The sequence below is a fragment of the Tiliqua scincoides genome, chromosome 2, assembly GCF_035046505.1.
Source record: "Tiliqua scincoides isolate rTilSci1 chromosome 2, rTilSci1.hap2, whole genome shotgun sequence".
NCBI classification, from domain to species: Eukaryota; Metazoa; Chordata; class Lepidosauria; order Squamata; family Scincidae; genus Tiliqua; species Tiliqua scincoides.
In genome coordinates, this window is record NC_089822.1 from 257,469,679 (window position 1) to 257,485,182 (window position 15,504).

Genomic DNA, 15,504 nt, shown 5'->3' on the forward strand with positions numbered 1-15,504 from the left:
TAGCTGGAGTATGCACTGGGCTGGCATGTGCCAGTCGCAGCAGATTGGCTGGCTAAAATCGGTTACAGTGTTGTCAGACAAAGAGGATGCAGTCCAGGTCCGCCTTAGTGACAGAGGGTCCCACTTGAGCTCTTCCTATGTTAAACTAACTTAGGAGTTCCTTTACAGGGAGCACAAGGTGGTGGGAGGGTGGGAAGGGCCTCACTACCTTCCAGTTGTGACAAACATTTTCCTCCCCAGCTTCACACTCTGGAAATGAAGCCGCTACAAGATTATAGGAAACTCAATGGCCTGGGGACTGTGGGGGCCCGACCCCCCTCAGGTGGCAGGTGAGCGTTCAGTGTGAAGCAGAAATGGCCTTGGGAGGGGGAATGTGATGGAAATTGGCTGGATGACTAAAGATTTGTCAACATGGACAAGCTCTATCCTTCTAAACCCAAGACTCAAATTCTCAGGCAACCTCTGAGTACTTGTGATCGTGATTAATGTTCTGTCTGCTGCTTAGAGCAGTGATTTTCAACCTTTTTCGTCTCATGGCACACCGACAAGGTACAAAAATTGTCAAGGCACACCATCAGTTTTTGGACAATTGACTAGGCACAACTTGCTGTTGGTGGGGGGCTCATTTCCCCAATGGTCTTATTAATAAATGACTCTCCACCAAACTCCCACGGCACACCTGGGGACCATTCGCGGCACACCAGTGTGCCACGGCACAATGGTTGAAAGTGGCTGGCTTAGAGAAAGGAGATAATTTCCTCTTCCTTGACATGAGTTGAACACCCTCTACAATTGTCTAGTTCAATCCTCTTCCTCATTGGCCAAGGAATCATGTCCACCAGCTCTTGAGAGTGCGCAGCACTCCGGGGGGACTTGTTAGATTCCCGAGGAGTCTCCCGGCAGTTGCAAGAGTTCAGCAGGGTGGATTGTCAGTATCACATAGCCTTTCCCTTGATGCCTGCCTTGATGCAATGTGTGGCTGTCTGGGCAGCACATCAAAATGGTTTGAAGCCAAGACAGGGGCCCTGCTACTATCTCCTTTGAGCTCTGCAATGTTGAATGACACTTGCCCAAGATGTGGTGTTTTTTCTCTGAGATTGTTTTTGTCCGTGTTAAAGTATGCTTTACTTTTTTCTTTAGATATGCAAACTTTTATAAAATTTAGTTTTGTTTTACAGTTGTGTACCAGATTTGATAGCCATAGTATCTTTGGATTTGTATCATGGAAAATGATTTGTTCTGAACAGAACAACAGAACAGCTAGTCTTGTAAGGCTTTGGAAGTTCTTTAAAAAACTGAATTTAAGTGCAGGAGATTAGGAAAAAAAAACTGTGCCCCAAACAGAAAGAAAGTTGGCAATGAAGATCAAGGAAGGGATGAATACAGCAGTTACAGGAAAGGACTGCAGTGCTCAGAGCACAGCAGAAATCCTGCCTGTGTGGAAAACCTGTTCTGGTGTCATCTCTCTGTGTCTTGGGAACACAACTGCAAGCAGACCCCTCCTCCTGCAGATGAGAGTAGGAAAAGGCTAACTTCTGGGACTTTTCTCACCTACAGGCCTTTCTCTGGAGGCTTCAATGCCAGACTGAAAACCCCTGGGTCTGGCTATGGTGGCATCTTTCGTGCCCAGCGCTTTGAGGTCTACCAGCAGGTGAGGCTTCTAGAAGGAAGCTGGCTACAAAATTTTGGTGGTGGTGGTGGGGAATCTGGGGCATTTTAAAGAGCAAGATGTGACCTTTTTCTCTTCTCTGTGTTCTGTCTTTTCCTTCCTGGCCCTGGTTTCATAGTCAGATGTTCTTCGGTGGAATCCCCGCTCGTGGGAACGAGCAGCTCAGCCACGGGATGGAGCTCCACACCGCCGCCTTGAGCCAGATGCCCGCCCACACACTGACAAACAAGATCCCAGTCTGTCCAATCACCACTAACCCTCCCATTTTGGTTCTGTTAAGCCCTCCTCCCAAAACTGTGAGAGGGTTGTTTGCAGAGGCTTGTTCCTCTTCTCCCTTCTCTCTCCTCCTTGGTGTATCCTGAATATGGGGTGCCTCCTTACCTCCTTTTGTTTATGTGGGGAGTGACACTGGCATTTGCCCCCTCAATTAGGGGTGTTAGATACTTAGTGGGTTGCTCAGAGTATAATTTGAGGGGGCAAGGATCAGGCTTTTGGGAGGCTCCCACCTGAATGTATTTTTGCTTATTTTCTTTGGTTTCCCGAGTTTATTTTTCTGGCATGGGCTGTATTGCCCGTTGATCTGAGGGGGGAGCAGCTCTGAGGTGTGGAGTGTAAATATATATAAATATGAACATGTGGGGTCTCTCCTCTTCCCTCTTCTATTTATGGAGGTGGGAGGAAGGTGAGACTGGGAGCCTGCCTCCTCTCCTGTCTATTCGCTCCCCTGAGTTTGAAATAGGAAGCGTTGAGTTTTTAAAAAGGTGGTCGAGCTGGTTTGTTTAATAAATAAAACCAAAAAAATTGTTTAAAAAAAACAAAATAAAAAGTCAAACTGGTGTGTCCTTCATGTGTTCAATCTTGTTGAAAGGCTTGAATTGTTTGAGTAACTTGATGTGGTGCACTGATTTTTTTTCCTCACATCTGAAAATGTCTCATGGCTTTTGCTGAAATACAGGTCTAGCCTATTTATACATGGATTTTTTATACAAGGATTTGACTCAACACGAATGGCCCCTGCAACTGAGAAGGAATGTGCTGATCCCTGGAGAAGGGGAAAACACATCCCTTTAAAATCAGTTTAAAAACCTGAACAGTCCTTTAAAACAGAGAGAGGGAAGCTGGCTGACAATCTATCAATCCTGCTCTCTCCAGGCGACCCCCCTCTTCCCCCTGATCACCTGAAAGAAAGATACTTTGCAGTGGTGGACAGGTCAGAGTGAAGCCTTTCTAAGCATTTTGAGAGAGACTAATTGTTGGATTGTCATCTTAATGACTATCACAAAGGTCAGCAAATCTGCTTTTAAATCACCAAAGAAATTGTTTTTTAAATTGATTTGCTATAGTGTGTTTTTTGCCATCCATGTGAGTGCTTGGAACAGAACCCACCTGTAGACACTAGAGCAGTGGTTCTCACACATTTAGCACTAGGACCCACTTTTTAGAATGAGAATCTGTCATCACCCACCGGAAGTGATGTCATAACCAGATGTGACACCATAGAGCAGCAAAAATTAACACACCTAGGCTGTGATCCTACCCATACTTATCCAGGAGTAAGTCCCATTGACTATCATTGTTAAAAGAATATACATAGTAGCTTATTCAAAGTACAGATCTGTAACATTTCCCCAAATGCAGTCTTATACCATGGTAGCAATAAGTCTAATATATTAAAAAAAATTGAAATGAATCCACCTGAAATTTGCTTGCATCCTACCCAGTGGGTCTTGACCCACAGTTTGAGAAACACTGCATTAGAGATTTTACTTGAAGGAGCTCAGCAGGGAAAAACAGCCTTTTTTTTCATGGTAGTTTTGTAAAAGCTCCCAGTTGTCCTCTTAACCTTTCCCTCTTCTTTAAGCAAATTACCTAATAACACTAAAATTTTCTATTATAGGGCAAACTAAGAGGCTTTACGCATTGCCCCTTACTCAGTTTTTGTAAAATGTTATCTTCTAAAGAAGCATTGACTACAGCCGCAGCCAAGGCAGTACTCCATGGTTTCACAACTTTATACCCCTGCACTTCCTTTCTGTTATGGTTGCAGAGAAAAAAACCATGTGCATCCACTTCTGCTGTAAATAACAGATTCCCAGTTCTACAGCAGTCAGTCCTAGCCAACTTTCTAGCACTGGTGCAGCTGTGACAACACCATGTGCTGCATCCTGTGGAGAGGGGGCAGTCACAAAGGCCTCCTCAAGGTAAGGGAACAGTTCTGCCATGGGGCTGGATAGTTGGATATGATTGGGCCTTGAGTAAATGAAAGTGTTGACCCACTGTGCAGCGGCAGTAAAAAAGGCCAAGTCTATGCTTGGGATCATTAGAAAAGGTATTGAGAACAAAATGGCTAATACTATAATGCAATTGTACAAATCGATGGTAAGGCCATGCCTGCAGTATTGCAGCCAGTTCTGGTCGCCACATCTCAAAAAGGAGATAGTGGAAATGGAAAAGGTGCAAAAGAGCAACTAAGATGACTGCTGGGCTGGGGCACCTTCCTTAAAAGGAAAGGCTACAGTGTTTGGGCCTCTTCAGGCTGGAAATGAGATGGCTGAGGGGACATGATTGAGACATACAAAATTATGTGTGGGAAGGATGAAGTGGATAGAGAGATGCTCTTTACACTCTCATAACACCAGAACCAGGGGACATCCACTAAAATTGTGTGTTAGGACAGACAAAATATTTTGCTCAGCGTGTGGTCGGTCTGTGGAACTCCTCATCTGGCCTGGATGCCTTTAAAAGGGGATTGGACAAGTTTCTGGAGGAAAAATCCATTATGGGTTACAAGCCATAATGTGCATGTGCAACCTCCTGATTTTAGAAATGGGCTATGCCAGATGCAAGGGAGGGCACCAGGATGCAGGTCTCTTGTTATCTGGGCCACTGTGAGATACAGGAAGCTGGACTAGATGGGCCTATGGCCTGATCCAGTGGGGCTGTTCTTAATGAGTATATTAAATTCATTCCTTGCTAGCCTAAGATGTTGCAACCTCTAGCTCCATAAGCTAATTAGACATGTGTTCCCTCTTACTGAAATCTTAAGTGAACCAGCTTGCCTTGCATACCAGACATTCTTTAAACTTCCATGAGACAGTTCTGTGCTTAACTGTCCCTTCTGTGGCACCTCTCAGCTGTTAAGCAGTACTGAGGTGTTACTGCTGAAAAGACAGCCCACATGAAAATTGGGCTCTCCCATATCTTGAAATATGATCCAGTTTTGTGTATTTCTCTAATACACAAATGAGCTAATGAGTTCCTCAGTGACAAAAAGTGTTTATTTTTGGTTATGACCTGTTTAATGATATCACTTCTGGCCCTCAGCAGGCATCATGAATGCTATTAGGCCCTCAGTATGAAATGAGTTTGACACCCCTTCCGTTGATTGTAATATAAGGTACTTGCTCTATCATCAGGTACTGTTACTTGAGGTTACCTCAGTCTTGAAAGCACCCTAAAATTCTTAAATTTAAACAAAGGTCACTTAGAATAGGCCATAGTGAGATTTAACAGCAGGCTCTATTTTGGCAGGAGCAGAGCCATCCTATCCAAAAAGCATTAGGTGCCGTTTCACTTGTGGTATGACTTAGGCTACTATTTCGTCTGCTATAGATGCGAATTAAGTTCTTATCCACCTTCCCCAGCACTCACTGAATGTAAACATGTCTTCTATTAGGACTTCTGGATGCTGTGCTAAGGAGTAGAAACAGTGGCAGGCAAGTCCTCTACCTCTAACCCAGACATAGATATGCAAAAACAAAAGCTTTAGATATATCCTCCCCTCTCAATAGGGGTGGACCAATAGCTTGCTTAATAACACAGCTTCATATCATAAGCAACCATTACAGCTTTCTCTCTGGCCTGCTGCTCTTCAACAACATGGTCTGGGGGAAGGAAGACTGTCAATCACAGAGGAAACAAGGCCAGGTACTGTAGAGCAGAGAATTGCAAGCTAAGAAAATCCAGGCAAATCCTGTTAACTCCTTAAAAAATCCAGAATTGGGACAGTGAGGAAAGATTGCTGCATCACCACCCTCTTTAGGCAGCAGCACCACGAAACTTAACTCCTTTTCCAACCTGTAGTCAGATGCTAATTTCCTCCATTCTTCTGAGCCCAGCCCCTCAAGTTACTTTGGTTTAAAAACAAGCACCATCACTATCAAACCCTGGGCAAGTGGCTTTATTTAACAATTTCAGCAGTAACTTGGGCACTCCGCTTGGAGAAAGGTCACAGCAACCAGATTGAGGGGTGGGGGAGATAAATGGAAAGGAACTTAAATATTTGGCCTGAGAAGGAAGTGGCTGTCTGTGTTGTGCATGGGGGTAAAGAGGCAGGCCCCTGACCCAGGAGAGCTTGGACAGCAGCCATTATGAGTCCTCTGCCACAAAGGCCTGCTGGGCATTAGGAAATCGCTGGGGGGTGAAGCTGGGATCAGCTTGCAGGCGCTTCTGCAGGTCAGATTTCAGCTGGAAGAGAGAAAAAGAAGTGGCACATGAGACCACTGTCTCCCCCTCCACCATTAGCAAGACAGATGGCCCTTGCTGGGGGTGGAAGCAAGAGGGTCTCCCTTTCCCCCCCCATCCATCTTGGAAGCAAGGATGGCACGTACATACCTGCTGTCGGTAGCTCTCCTGCAGTGCTGGCTCAGCGAGGTCACGGTTCAGGCTCTCAGCATTTGTCAAGGGTTTCACACCAGCTACTTTGGCAGCTTTGTTGACAGCCTCGGAAAGCAACAGCTGGGGCCCATCACCCTGCATTGTCTTCAAAGAGAGAAATAGGAATTAGCACTCTGTTTACCAAACAGGCATAATCCCAAGTTTAGTTTGCAGGTATTACGAGGAAGCACACTTGGAAATTGGGGACAGAAATGCAACTGAAAGCACTACCCCCCCCCCCCCCGCCCAAGGAGATCTGTCAGACCTCCTTGGCTGCTCTCTTAAGAGGACTGTAAAAACTATTTCATATATTACTGAAACTGGTTTTGCTTCTGCTGGTGGTGCCTGGATGTAATTTAATGATGCTTGTGAATCACTTTGCAAGATTGTTCAGACCAACTAACAATATAAATTCTTAAAAACACAACAGCCAAAAAAAAATCCCAAACAAAATGGTGCAGTCACACAACACGTAATCAATCAGAGGAACTCCTTGCCCCAGCGTGTTTTGATGGCATCTGACCTAGATGTTTTTAAAAGGGGAGTGGACAGATTTATGGAGGAAAAGTCCACCACTATGATTGTATTAGACTGTTTTAGACATAGCCCATTTCTGAAAGGGAAATGAAAGAGTGGCAACAGGATGCAGGTATCTTGTCTTGTGTGCTCCCGGAGACAACTGGTGGGCCACAGAATTTCTGCTAAAGCAGAGTATCTGCCACTTTATCCAAGACAAGCAGAAAACCGAAATGTGCTCCACCTACAGAGTCCTCAAACCATATTTGCTCTACTTCCACTTGAAAAGACAGGACACCTCCCATTAGTTAAAAAAAAAGTCTCAAGTGCAAAAGGAGCACCATACTGACTTCTATTTTTTCATTCAATTCAGTAGGACTAGGGAACTCTCGGTGCCTTAAAGCCCCTGGATTTGCTAGGCCAGGAGAACAGAGTTCTCATCCCCAATTAAGACAGCCAGTGCAATGTTTCCCATTCCCACTGCGCAACAGTGCACAAAAACAGGGGGAGGGCCAGCAGCAGTGACTTGCTGCCTAAAGGAAGAATGCGCTCACCTTGCGCCGCTTAGCTGGCATTCCACTCAGGTAGGCATCACTAAGGGGGGGCTGCTGCTTGAGCTTCCGCTGGCTCTGAATGTCCTCTCGGATGATAGGCACCCATTCCTTGCAGGGGAGGGAAGAGCAAACATGTAAGGATCCATTAGCAATACCAAGAGCGTGTCCCACCCAGGGCACATGCCATCCTCCTTGCCATCAGAACTCACAGGGGGCACAGCAGCAGCCCAGGGCTCTGCATCAGGGGCAGGGGGCTCTCGCTGCAGATCCTCCTGTTCTGGCTCCCCTCGCTGCTGGGGCATGGCCTCCTCTGCTGTGGTGGCTGGGGCTGGAGAGGCTGCACTGTCACACTAGAGGAGGAAGAGAACAACAGGGGTATTCTGGAGGAAGCCCTCCTCGAGATACATATAGCTCAGTGGCAGATCTCACACTCTTGAATGTACAAAACAGTTCTTGGCTGCTCCTGTGCTGGAAGAGGTGGGTGTCCATGAACAGGTTTGCTCCTTTTATTCTACTGCAGAGAAGAAACTTATTGGGCACGTTCAAAACTGTAACGTCCAGTTATAAGGTGGGACAGGAAGCAGGGCCGAGAAAGGCCTCTGCCTAGGAACACCTTCCTATGGTAGCGCAGCATGGTGGCCAAGAGGCTGAGCTGTGAAGCAGGAAGTCCTCACTTCAAAGTTCACAGGGTGGTCACAGGCCAAGTGCACATCTGCAAATGGGAACAGCTGCTCATCTACCTGACAAAGCCTTTGTCACGATTACCAGATAACGACCACATTATCTGAGGCAATGACCACTTTGACCACAGCCTCTAGGCTTCACAGTGCCTAAAGGATATAGCAGCACACAGCCCCTCACAATGGAGCTCCACACCCACTGCATGTTAGGCCCCTCATGCCCCATACCTGCAGGGTTTCAGATGGCTGCTCGACAGCCTGAAGATCCATGGGCTCTTCAGGAACAGGCTGCAGAGATGAGATACAGTGTCAAGTTCTCAGCAGTGGTGCTTGGCACCTCCTATGCCCCTCTTCTTAAGCAAAGAGGATTCCTCCTTGACAGCCACACACACCCCAGAAGTTCAGAAATGAAGCCTGGCAGCAGCACAACACTGTGCATCAGAAGGAGTTTGGACAATGACAGACCCCCTAGAAGGAATACAGGTGTGCACCCCTTAGCAACGTTCCAGACAATGCTGGAACGCATATGCAATGACCACCGGTGGCCACATGGTCGTCGCGGGGCACATGCATGCCTCAAGTCTCCAAAGGCAAGGGGAGCTCCGCTCACCTCTGGAGGCCCGCCTGAGCTTCCCAAAGGCAGCGTGTGTCTGCTCACTGCCTCTGCAAAGCTCAGACTGCCCCAATCGCACAAAAGACGTGATTTCCAGTTTCTTCCGGGAAACCAGAAGTCACATCTTTTGTGCAATTCTGGCAGTCTGAGCTTCACAGAGGCAGGGAACGGGCATGCGCTGCCTCTGGGAAGCTCAGGCGAGCCTCTAGCGGCAAGGGGAGCAGAGCATTGCTTGTTGATGGGGGGGCTGGTCCCTATTCCTGTCGTTAAGTGACACATGACTGTTTTGCATATAGCATCAGGACTAGTAGTCATAGTGTATTCCATGCATGTGTCCATGTTCCTTTAACATCCAAGTGATCATCACCCCACTTACAGCCCAGTCCTATCCTTGAGATATGCTGGCACAACAGCCCCATTGTGTAGCCCACACACTGTCACTATTACCTGCGGAGGATCTCCGACCCGGCGAACATATTGCAGAATCTGCTCTTCTGTGACAGGCATGTGTTCCAGAATCACCTGCAACCGCATGCTCATCATGGTGGTGAGCCAGCTCACCAGGGAGGGGTTCATGTCTGCTGACATCCGCCTCTGCCACCAAGAAGAAAAAACAGTCAGGTCTAGCCACAAGTTTGCATTCTGAGCTGCAACCTTCATCAAGGATGCGGAATCCTCCAAGATCCCAGTACAATCTTGCAGATAATCTTGTACTTGGCTGGACTATTCTTTTAAGGCAAGTTGGTGATCAGTGCAGTTTTAGAAACACTTTCCTTGTGTGGCAGATAGGGCAGCCTTCAGGAAAGCTCATGTTCTCAGAACTCTCTCTCTCTCTCTCTCTCACACACACACACACAAGCCTGGAGAAAAGCCTAAGAAAGCATCAGAACAGCTGAGAACTTCATGTGTCTTTATAAGGCACTTCAATAACTTTGCCATTTCAGGTACTAGCTTTGAGAATCAATGTGTCCAGTGTGCTCAACTTGGACTAGGGAGACTCCGGTTCAAATCACCACTCAGCCATATACATCTTGTCTTGGCCCAGTTGCTGAGCCTAACCTACCTCAGGGCTGTTACATGGATAAAACTGAACCACCACAGCACAACCCTCAGTTCAAGTTAGAAAGAGTGGGATACAAAATGTGAACCACACACACCCCAGAGGATCTTCTTGGGTCTGGAGTTAGTCAGGAAGTGCACAACATGACAGAGGGCAAGGGTGCTCATCCCGTCCAACGAGTCCTGCACTGTATTCCAGTTGCCTCCATCCTATATGTGAATATGTGCGTGCAGAAGTCTGGTCTGGATTTTCCATGCACAATTTCAGCCACTGAGAACCAGTACAGCTTCCCCTTCTTGCCGCTCTAATACCTCCATGGGAAAATCCCCATCAGAGAGAAGAGGCAGCAGAACTGAATCCCTGGGGGGGGGGGGGGAAGAATGGCAGAGAGTACAAGGCTCAACACTCACAATGCGGTCATTGATGACAGCTGTCAGGGCCGCCTGCTCCCCTCGCAAGCAGTAGAGATTCAGCGCCAGGCATTCAAACAAGCCCTGGTTGCAAAGTTCCAGCAGCCGGAACCCAAAGGTGTTATCTGGAAACAAGAGAGAGATAGATTGTTGAAAGGCTGCAGCAGAAAAGAAGCTGGGAGATTCTAAAAAAGCACTATTTTGGCCAGTAAAATGGACTGTAGCCTGGGACTAAAGGATCTCAAGAACCAAGTTCCCATGACCTTTGTTCGGTCTCAGACATCTCTTAGGCCCCTCTGCCACTGGACTTATAACTAGTGTGCACTAAATACAGGGCCTTTTCAATCGTGGCACCCAGAACTTAGAAGACTCATCCAAAAGAGGATTGGCTGATCCCAATTACTGGTAAATGACTGCTCGCATTTAGACAAGTGGCAAAGAGGATTTTCTTTCAAGCTGAGCCTTACTGAAATACTGCTTTTAGCAAGGGACCAACTACTTTAAATTTTTTTTTTTATTACCCAGGGTTTCTTTTCCCCCCTTTTTTTAACTGTTTCTGAACTGCCTGAATTATTTTTATAATAAGGCAGGATGGAAATATTAGGAAGAAATTAGAGTCCTCAAGCCCCCTTCCTACCAGTGCAGTGCAGGATGTGAGTGGCAATTCGGTTGAACTGCTCCTGAAGGAACTCAAGATTGGTGCGGGTGATGTCGACACCCTCATGGACTTGGACAGAGGCCTGAAGGAACATGGAAGAGATCGTGGGGGGGGGGGGGGGTGTAAGAAGAGAGCTTATACCTCCAAACTGCAGCAGAAGTCTGTCTGAATACTCCACCCTCAAAATACACACACAGCCCCAAAATCATTTTCCTCCTCATAAGCACAAGCAAACCGCCCATATGAGGTGACATACTGGACAGATATCCTGCAAACAGATTCTAAATGAATTATTCACCAAGAAAAGCTAAATACACCCAAAACTTTGTAAAGAAAAAAATCAACACAAATCTGTAATTGTAGGCAGCTCTCCAGAGTTCCAGACAAGGGTCCTTCCCAGCCCTCCAGGTGACTTAACCTTGGATCTCGCACATGCAGTGCATGCACTAAACCACTGACTAAGCTATGGCCCTGTGTCCCCAGGGGAAAGAGTCAGATGACGAGATAAAACTCACAAAGCTCTCACGGATGTATTCCTCCAAGCCATTAATCAAGTTATAAGTGGCCATCTACAAGAGCAGAAAAAGAGAGAAGGAGCGATTAACAAGCCAATGTGCACAAGCCCTACGCAGGGAACAAGCGGGAGGAGTAACCTATCCTCCACTGAAGAAGAATTAAGGAACACCAGCCAAGGGGCTGGGAGGACGTTCATCTCACCCGAACATTGCGTTCAGTGGGTTCCTGGCCGTGCAGGTACTCCTCCCGGAAGAAGCGACTGAGCTGGGGCTGGATCCGCTGCAGCGGCTGGAACTGCCCGTGCAGCAGCATCACCATGTCAACCATGGAGAAGTTCTGGCAGATCAGAGACAGCAAATCTCCAAAAAAGCCTGGATATGAACAGAGGGGAACAAGCGTCAATATGGGGGAGTAGCTCAAAACCTTCTGATCTGGCCTCCAGGTGACCCAAAAGGGCCAGGAGAGACAGCGCCAGGCAGTCACAAGCCTCCTGCATGAGCATTTCTCCAGGCTGGGAAATGTGTGGCATGCCTGGAATGGGAGGACTGAGGGATCCACTGGGGAGCCAGTCTAGAGTCCCAGATTCAAATCTGCACTTCATCTGAAGCTCCCTGGACGACCTACTCTCAGCCCAACCCTATTTCAAAGGGTTTTAAACCGGGTGGGGGGACAACAGCTACCTCCAGACTGGTATAAGAAACATTCTGCAATGGAATGTCCCGACGCTCCTTACCAAGGGCCCCCTCTGTGCCTGGCTCGAAGATGTTACTGGTGCCACTCAAGCGCTGGATGAAGTCGGCGATGCTCTCAGTGCTGCCCTGCTGGGCACTGAGAGAGCCCATCATGGATGACAGCACCCCCTGGACCACACTGGTGAAAAATTCTGGAGGGAGAGCGTCTGAGGAAGCACCACCACGAACGTTGCCACCTCCTCCCACTCCCCCGCCCAGGCCAGTCGGTGGCATCTCTGTGCCACTCTGGGGAGCGGAGGAGGGAGGTGGGGGCGGAGAGGCTGCTGGCTGTGGTGGGACTGGAGCCTGCTCAGGAGGATGTGGGGGAGCAGTCCCCATTTGTGTGGCCTGGTGAGAGAAAGAGAGGGAGACAGAGACCGGAGCTGGGTTAGGAAGTTGGCTGCCAAGGCTTTGGCCTGGCTCTGCTAATAGCAACATGGCAAACCAACAAAGCGTGATACCAAGGGTTGCAATTAAAAGTCAGCCCCAGAACTTGCACTGGAACTGTCTGGGTCCAGAAATGGCATTGCCCCAGGGCAAAAACCGACAGCTTTCATCCCACCAAGGAGGACATATTGGAGCAAACGGGAAGACACCTCTATTGGTCTAAGTAACATTCACATTGCAGGTGCTTTCAAGGTTACTCATTCTGGGGGCCTGAGAAACTTAATCCCTTCAGCCAGCCTGGGTTTCTAATCTTGTGACTACAGAATTAATCCTGTTGACATACTCTTGCTTCCTTCTTTTGAAATCAGTTGCACTGGATTGATATCTGGACCTACTGGATCAGACTGAGGGGGTCATTTAGTTTAGCATCTCGTGTACCATAGTGGCCAGTGGATGCTTCTCGGAAACTCAACAGCCCTCACGTACAGTCTGCCCCCATCAAACAGGTACGTAGAGTACACTGTCATGAATGTGGGAACTTTCCATCTCACTAACATGACTAAAAGGATCATAAGAGCAGCCCTGTCAGGTCAGGCTAAAAGTCCATCTAGCCCAGCATCCTCTTTTTCCCCACCCCCACAGTGGTCCATGAGCTGCTTCTGGGTAAGCTACATATACATTTACACATTATAATATATAACTGGCTTAAGTGCCTCGGAGGGAAGTCAGGAAATAAATAGTTTTAAATATTACATTATGTAGCAGCTGCTGAGAGAGGTCTCCCCTGATCTCCTTATAAAATCCACCAAAGATAGCAGCCATCAATTCTGGCAGCAAAGTCAGCTAGTCAAGCTTTGAGAGAAGAAATACAGTGGGCCCGCCATATCCCCGGTTTTGGAACCTGTGGATTTCACTACCCACAGTTCCCAAACTCTCAGGAACAGCCCCACATGGACTCTCCAGAGTAGACAGGAGCTGACGAGCACTGCCACCCCAGCCCTTGAAAGTGGTCTTAAAAGGTCACTCTTGGTTTTCAGGAGAAACCAGACGTGACCTTCTAAGGCCTTTGGGAGGCCTTAGAAAGCATTCTGAGGGCTGGGGAGGCCACGTATGGCATCCACGGGCCTCGGAACACCCTACAGAGGCAACTGGAGCACAGCTCCCATTGCCTCCGGAGGATTACAGTGCTCCCAAAATCCATGAATTTAATCATTCCTGGGTTTCCTTATCTGGGGGGGGGGGAGGGTCCTGGAAGGGAATCCCAGTGGATAACGCAGGATGCGTTACTGTACTTGCTTTTGCTGGTCCTAAACTATCTTCCCATCAAATTTCACTGGGCGACTGCAATTTCTACAGTTATGGAAAAGGGAGTAAACAGTTTGATCACCCCCAGGTTGAGATTCTCAAGAATAAAGAAAAAGCCAGGAAACTGGAAACTAACTGCTTGACCAGATCACCTTGGCTAGAAATACATCTGGGTAGTGCCCCCTTTAAAGAAGACCACATACACCAGTGAGCACACACACCACCCTAGGCTGACCAGTGAAATGGTACAATTCTGCCAGGTATTCCATGATTCAGGAGCAAAGCTCACCTGGAGAAAATCTGTCATGCCTTGCAGGAAGGCAGGTACCCCGGGCATGGCCACGGTGATGGTGGGGGAGCCCACCCCAGCCACCCCTGTCATGCTGGAGCCTGCTGCTCCAAGGATATTCCCCAGCAGCTGAGAGAACTGGAGCTCCGCAGCAGCTGTGGGAGGCTGGCTGGAGGGGACAGGCCCCCCAGGGGCACCGGCTGAACTGCCCCCTGCAGCAGTGGTGGCTGTGTTGGTTGTGCCAGCACTGGCTGAAGCGGTGGGAGGGGAAGCAGACGTGCTGGTGCTGAAGGTAGCTTGGGTGCTAGCAGAAGAGGTGGCCGACGACGGCGTTCCACTGCCTTGAGCTGGGAAGAAAGGGCAAGAGACAGCTGTTGGGCAGGGTCCAGGCAAGACCCGAGAAGTATTGGGGAGGGGACTGCCACAAGCCTTCAAGCATCCCCCCCCCACTTACCCAGGTTATTTCCCTCTTCTAAAGGGCTTCAAACATGAATCACAATTTTGCCAAGCACTTCACATAGTCAGGGCTCTAAAATCCCCTCCATCAGACTGGAGGGATACTTGTGACTTCAACCCGTATTTTCAATTCATCATCCCGACAATTCACCAAACCCCAAGACACCAACACACACATACACAAGAAGTCCCCACACACTGCCTGCTGTCTCTTCACCAGACTAGCTCTCCCTCAAACTCCCACTATGAACCAAAACCCAGCCCTTCGGTACCGATTGCTCAGAAAGAATAACTTAAAGTGACAAAACCCAAGCACTTCTTAGGTTTTTTTTAGCCTGCTTTTCAAAGAGGCTCTGTTAAAAATACACCCACCCATCCCCAATCTGGAGCAACTTCTCACCAGGATTGTGTTCATGCTAGGATTCTGTGGAAACACAGGAAAAAGCACAGGATACAGTCTAGAGCAGGGGTGCTCAATAGGTGGATCGCGATCTACTGGTAGATCGCGAGGCAAAATGAGTAGATCGCGGAGTGCCGACCCCCCCCCTTCAGGTGCCTCTGGGAGGAAACGCCGGGAATAAGGCCCATTGTACTCAATGAGGCTTACTCCCAGGTAAGTGTGGCTAGGATTGCAGCCTCACAGCCTAAACCTAGGCATGTCTACTCAGGAGTAAGCCCTGTTATACTCAGTGGGGCTCAAGGTACACCAACATACATTGTACACATAAATGTTATATGTTATGATGGCGCGAACATTGTAAAAAAAACTCTGGTAGATCTCCGGGCCTTGCTGGGTTTCAAAGTAGCTCTCGAGCCAAAAAAGTGTGAGCACCCCTAGAGAATCTCAGCTTTCATTTTTAAAAACAAGTTTATAGCTCTTACGGCTGCAGGGCAGTGCTAGCTAACACCTCATTAGACAGAAGATGTGTAATTTACACAGGCCACATGATTTTAGGTTTACTTATTGACAATTATTCAGCAGACATAGCACTGGCCATCACTTT

At 48.0% G+C, this 15,504-nt stretch overlaps 2 protein-coding genes across 6 annotated transcripts in view; one reads left to right on the top strand and one right to left on the bottom strand.

Moving 5' to 3' along the window:
• The window catches only part of PRRC2A (proline rich coiled-coil 2A), a 38,104-nt gene extending 35,599 nt beyond the window's left edge, over nucleotides 1-2,505 (top strand). The window contains exons 30-32 of one of the 2 annotated variants that reach the window (XM_066613336.1): nucleotides 241-329; nucleotides 1,558-1,651; nucleotides 1,792-2,505. In XM_066613336.1, coding sequence (XP_066469433.1) covers nucleotides 241-329; nucleotides 1,558-1,651; nucleotides 1,792-2,031 — 423 coding nt within the window. In that variant the 3' untranslated portion in view covers nucleotides 2,032-2,505. Of the gene's footprint in view, nucleotides 1-240; nucleotides 330-1,557; nucleotides 1,652-1,787 lie in introns of both variants that reach the window. The other variant, XM_066613337.1, reaches the window with a different exon arrangement.
• A 3,328-nt stretch (nucleotides 2,506-5,833) lies between these two features.
• The window catches only part of BAG6 (BAG cochaperone 6), a 31,018-nt gene continuing 21,347 nt past the window's right edge, over nucleotides 5,834-15,504 (bottom strand). For all 4 annotated transcript variants that reach the window (XM_066613240.1, XM_066613241.1, XM_066613238.1 and 1 more), the window contains 12 exons: nucleotides 14,045-14,391; nucleotides 12,066-12,411; nucleotides 11,534-11,703; nucleotides 11,332-11,385; nucleotides 10,796-10,898; nucleotides 10,159-10,283; nucleotides 9,136-9,282; nucleotides 8,304-8,363; nucleotides 7,605-7,745; nucleotides 7,396-7,503; nucleotides 6,284-6,430; nucleotides 5,834-6,136 (listed from right to left, as the gene is read on the bottom strand). In XM_066613240.1, coding sequence (XP_066469337.1) covers nucleotides 6,038-6,136; nucleotides 6,284-6,430; nucleotides 7,396-7,503; nucleotides 7,605-7,745; nucleotides 8,304-8,363; nucleotides 9,136-9,282; nucleotides 10,159-10,283; nucleotides 10,796-10,898; nucleotides 11,332-11,385; nucleotides 11,534-11,703; nucleotides 12,066-12,411; nucleotides 14,045-14,391 — 1,847 coding nt within the window. In that variant the 3' untranslated portion in view covers nucleotides 5,834-6,037. The remainder of the gene's footprint in view (nucleotides 6,137-6,283; nucleotides 6,431-7,395; nucleotides 7,504-7,604; nucleotides 7,746-8,303; nucleotides 8,364-9,135; nucleotides 9,283-10,158; nucleotides 10,284-10,795; nucleotides 10,899-11,331; nucleotides 11,386-11,533; nucleotides 11,704-12,065; nucleotides 12,412-14,044; nucleotides 14,392-15,504) is intronic.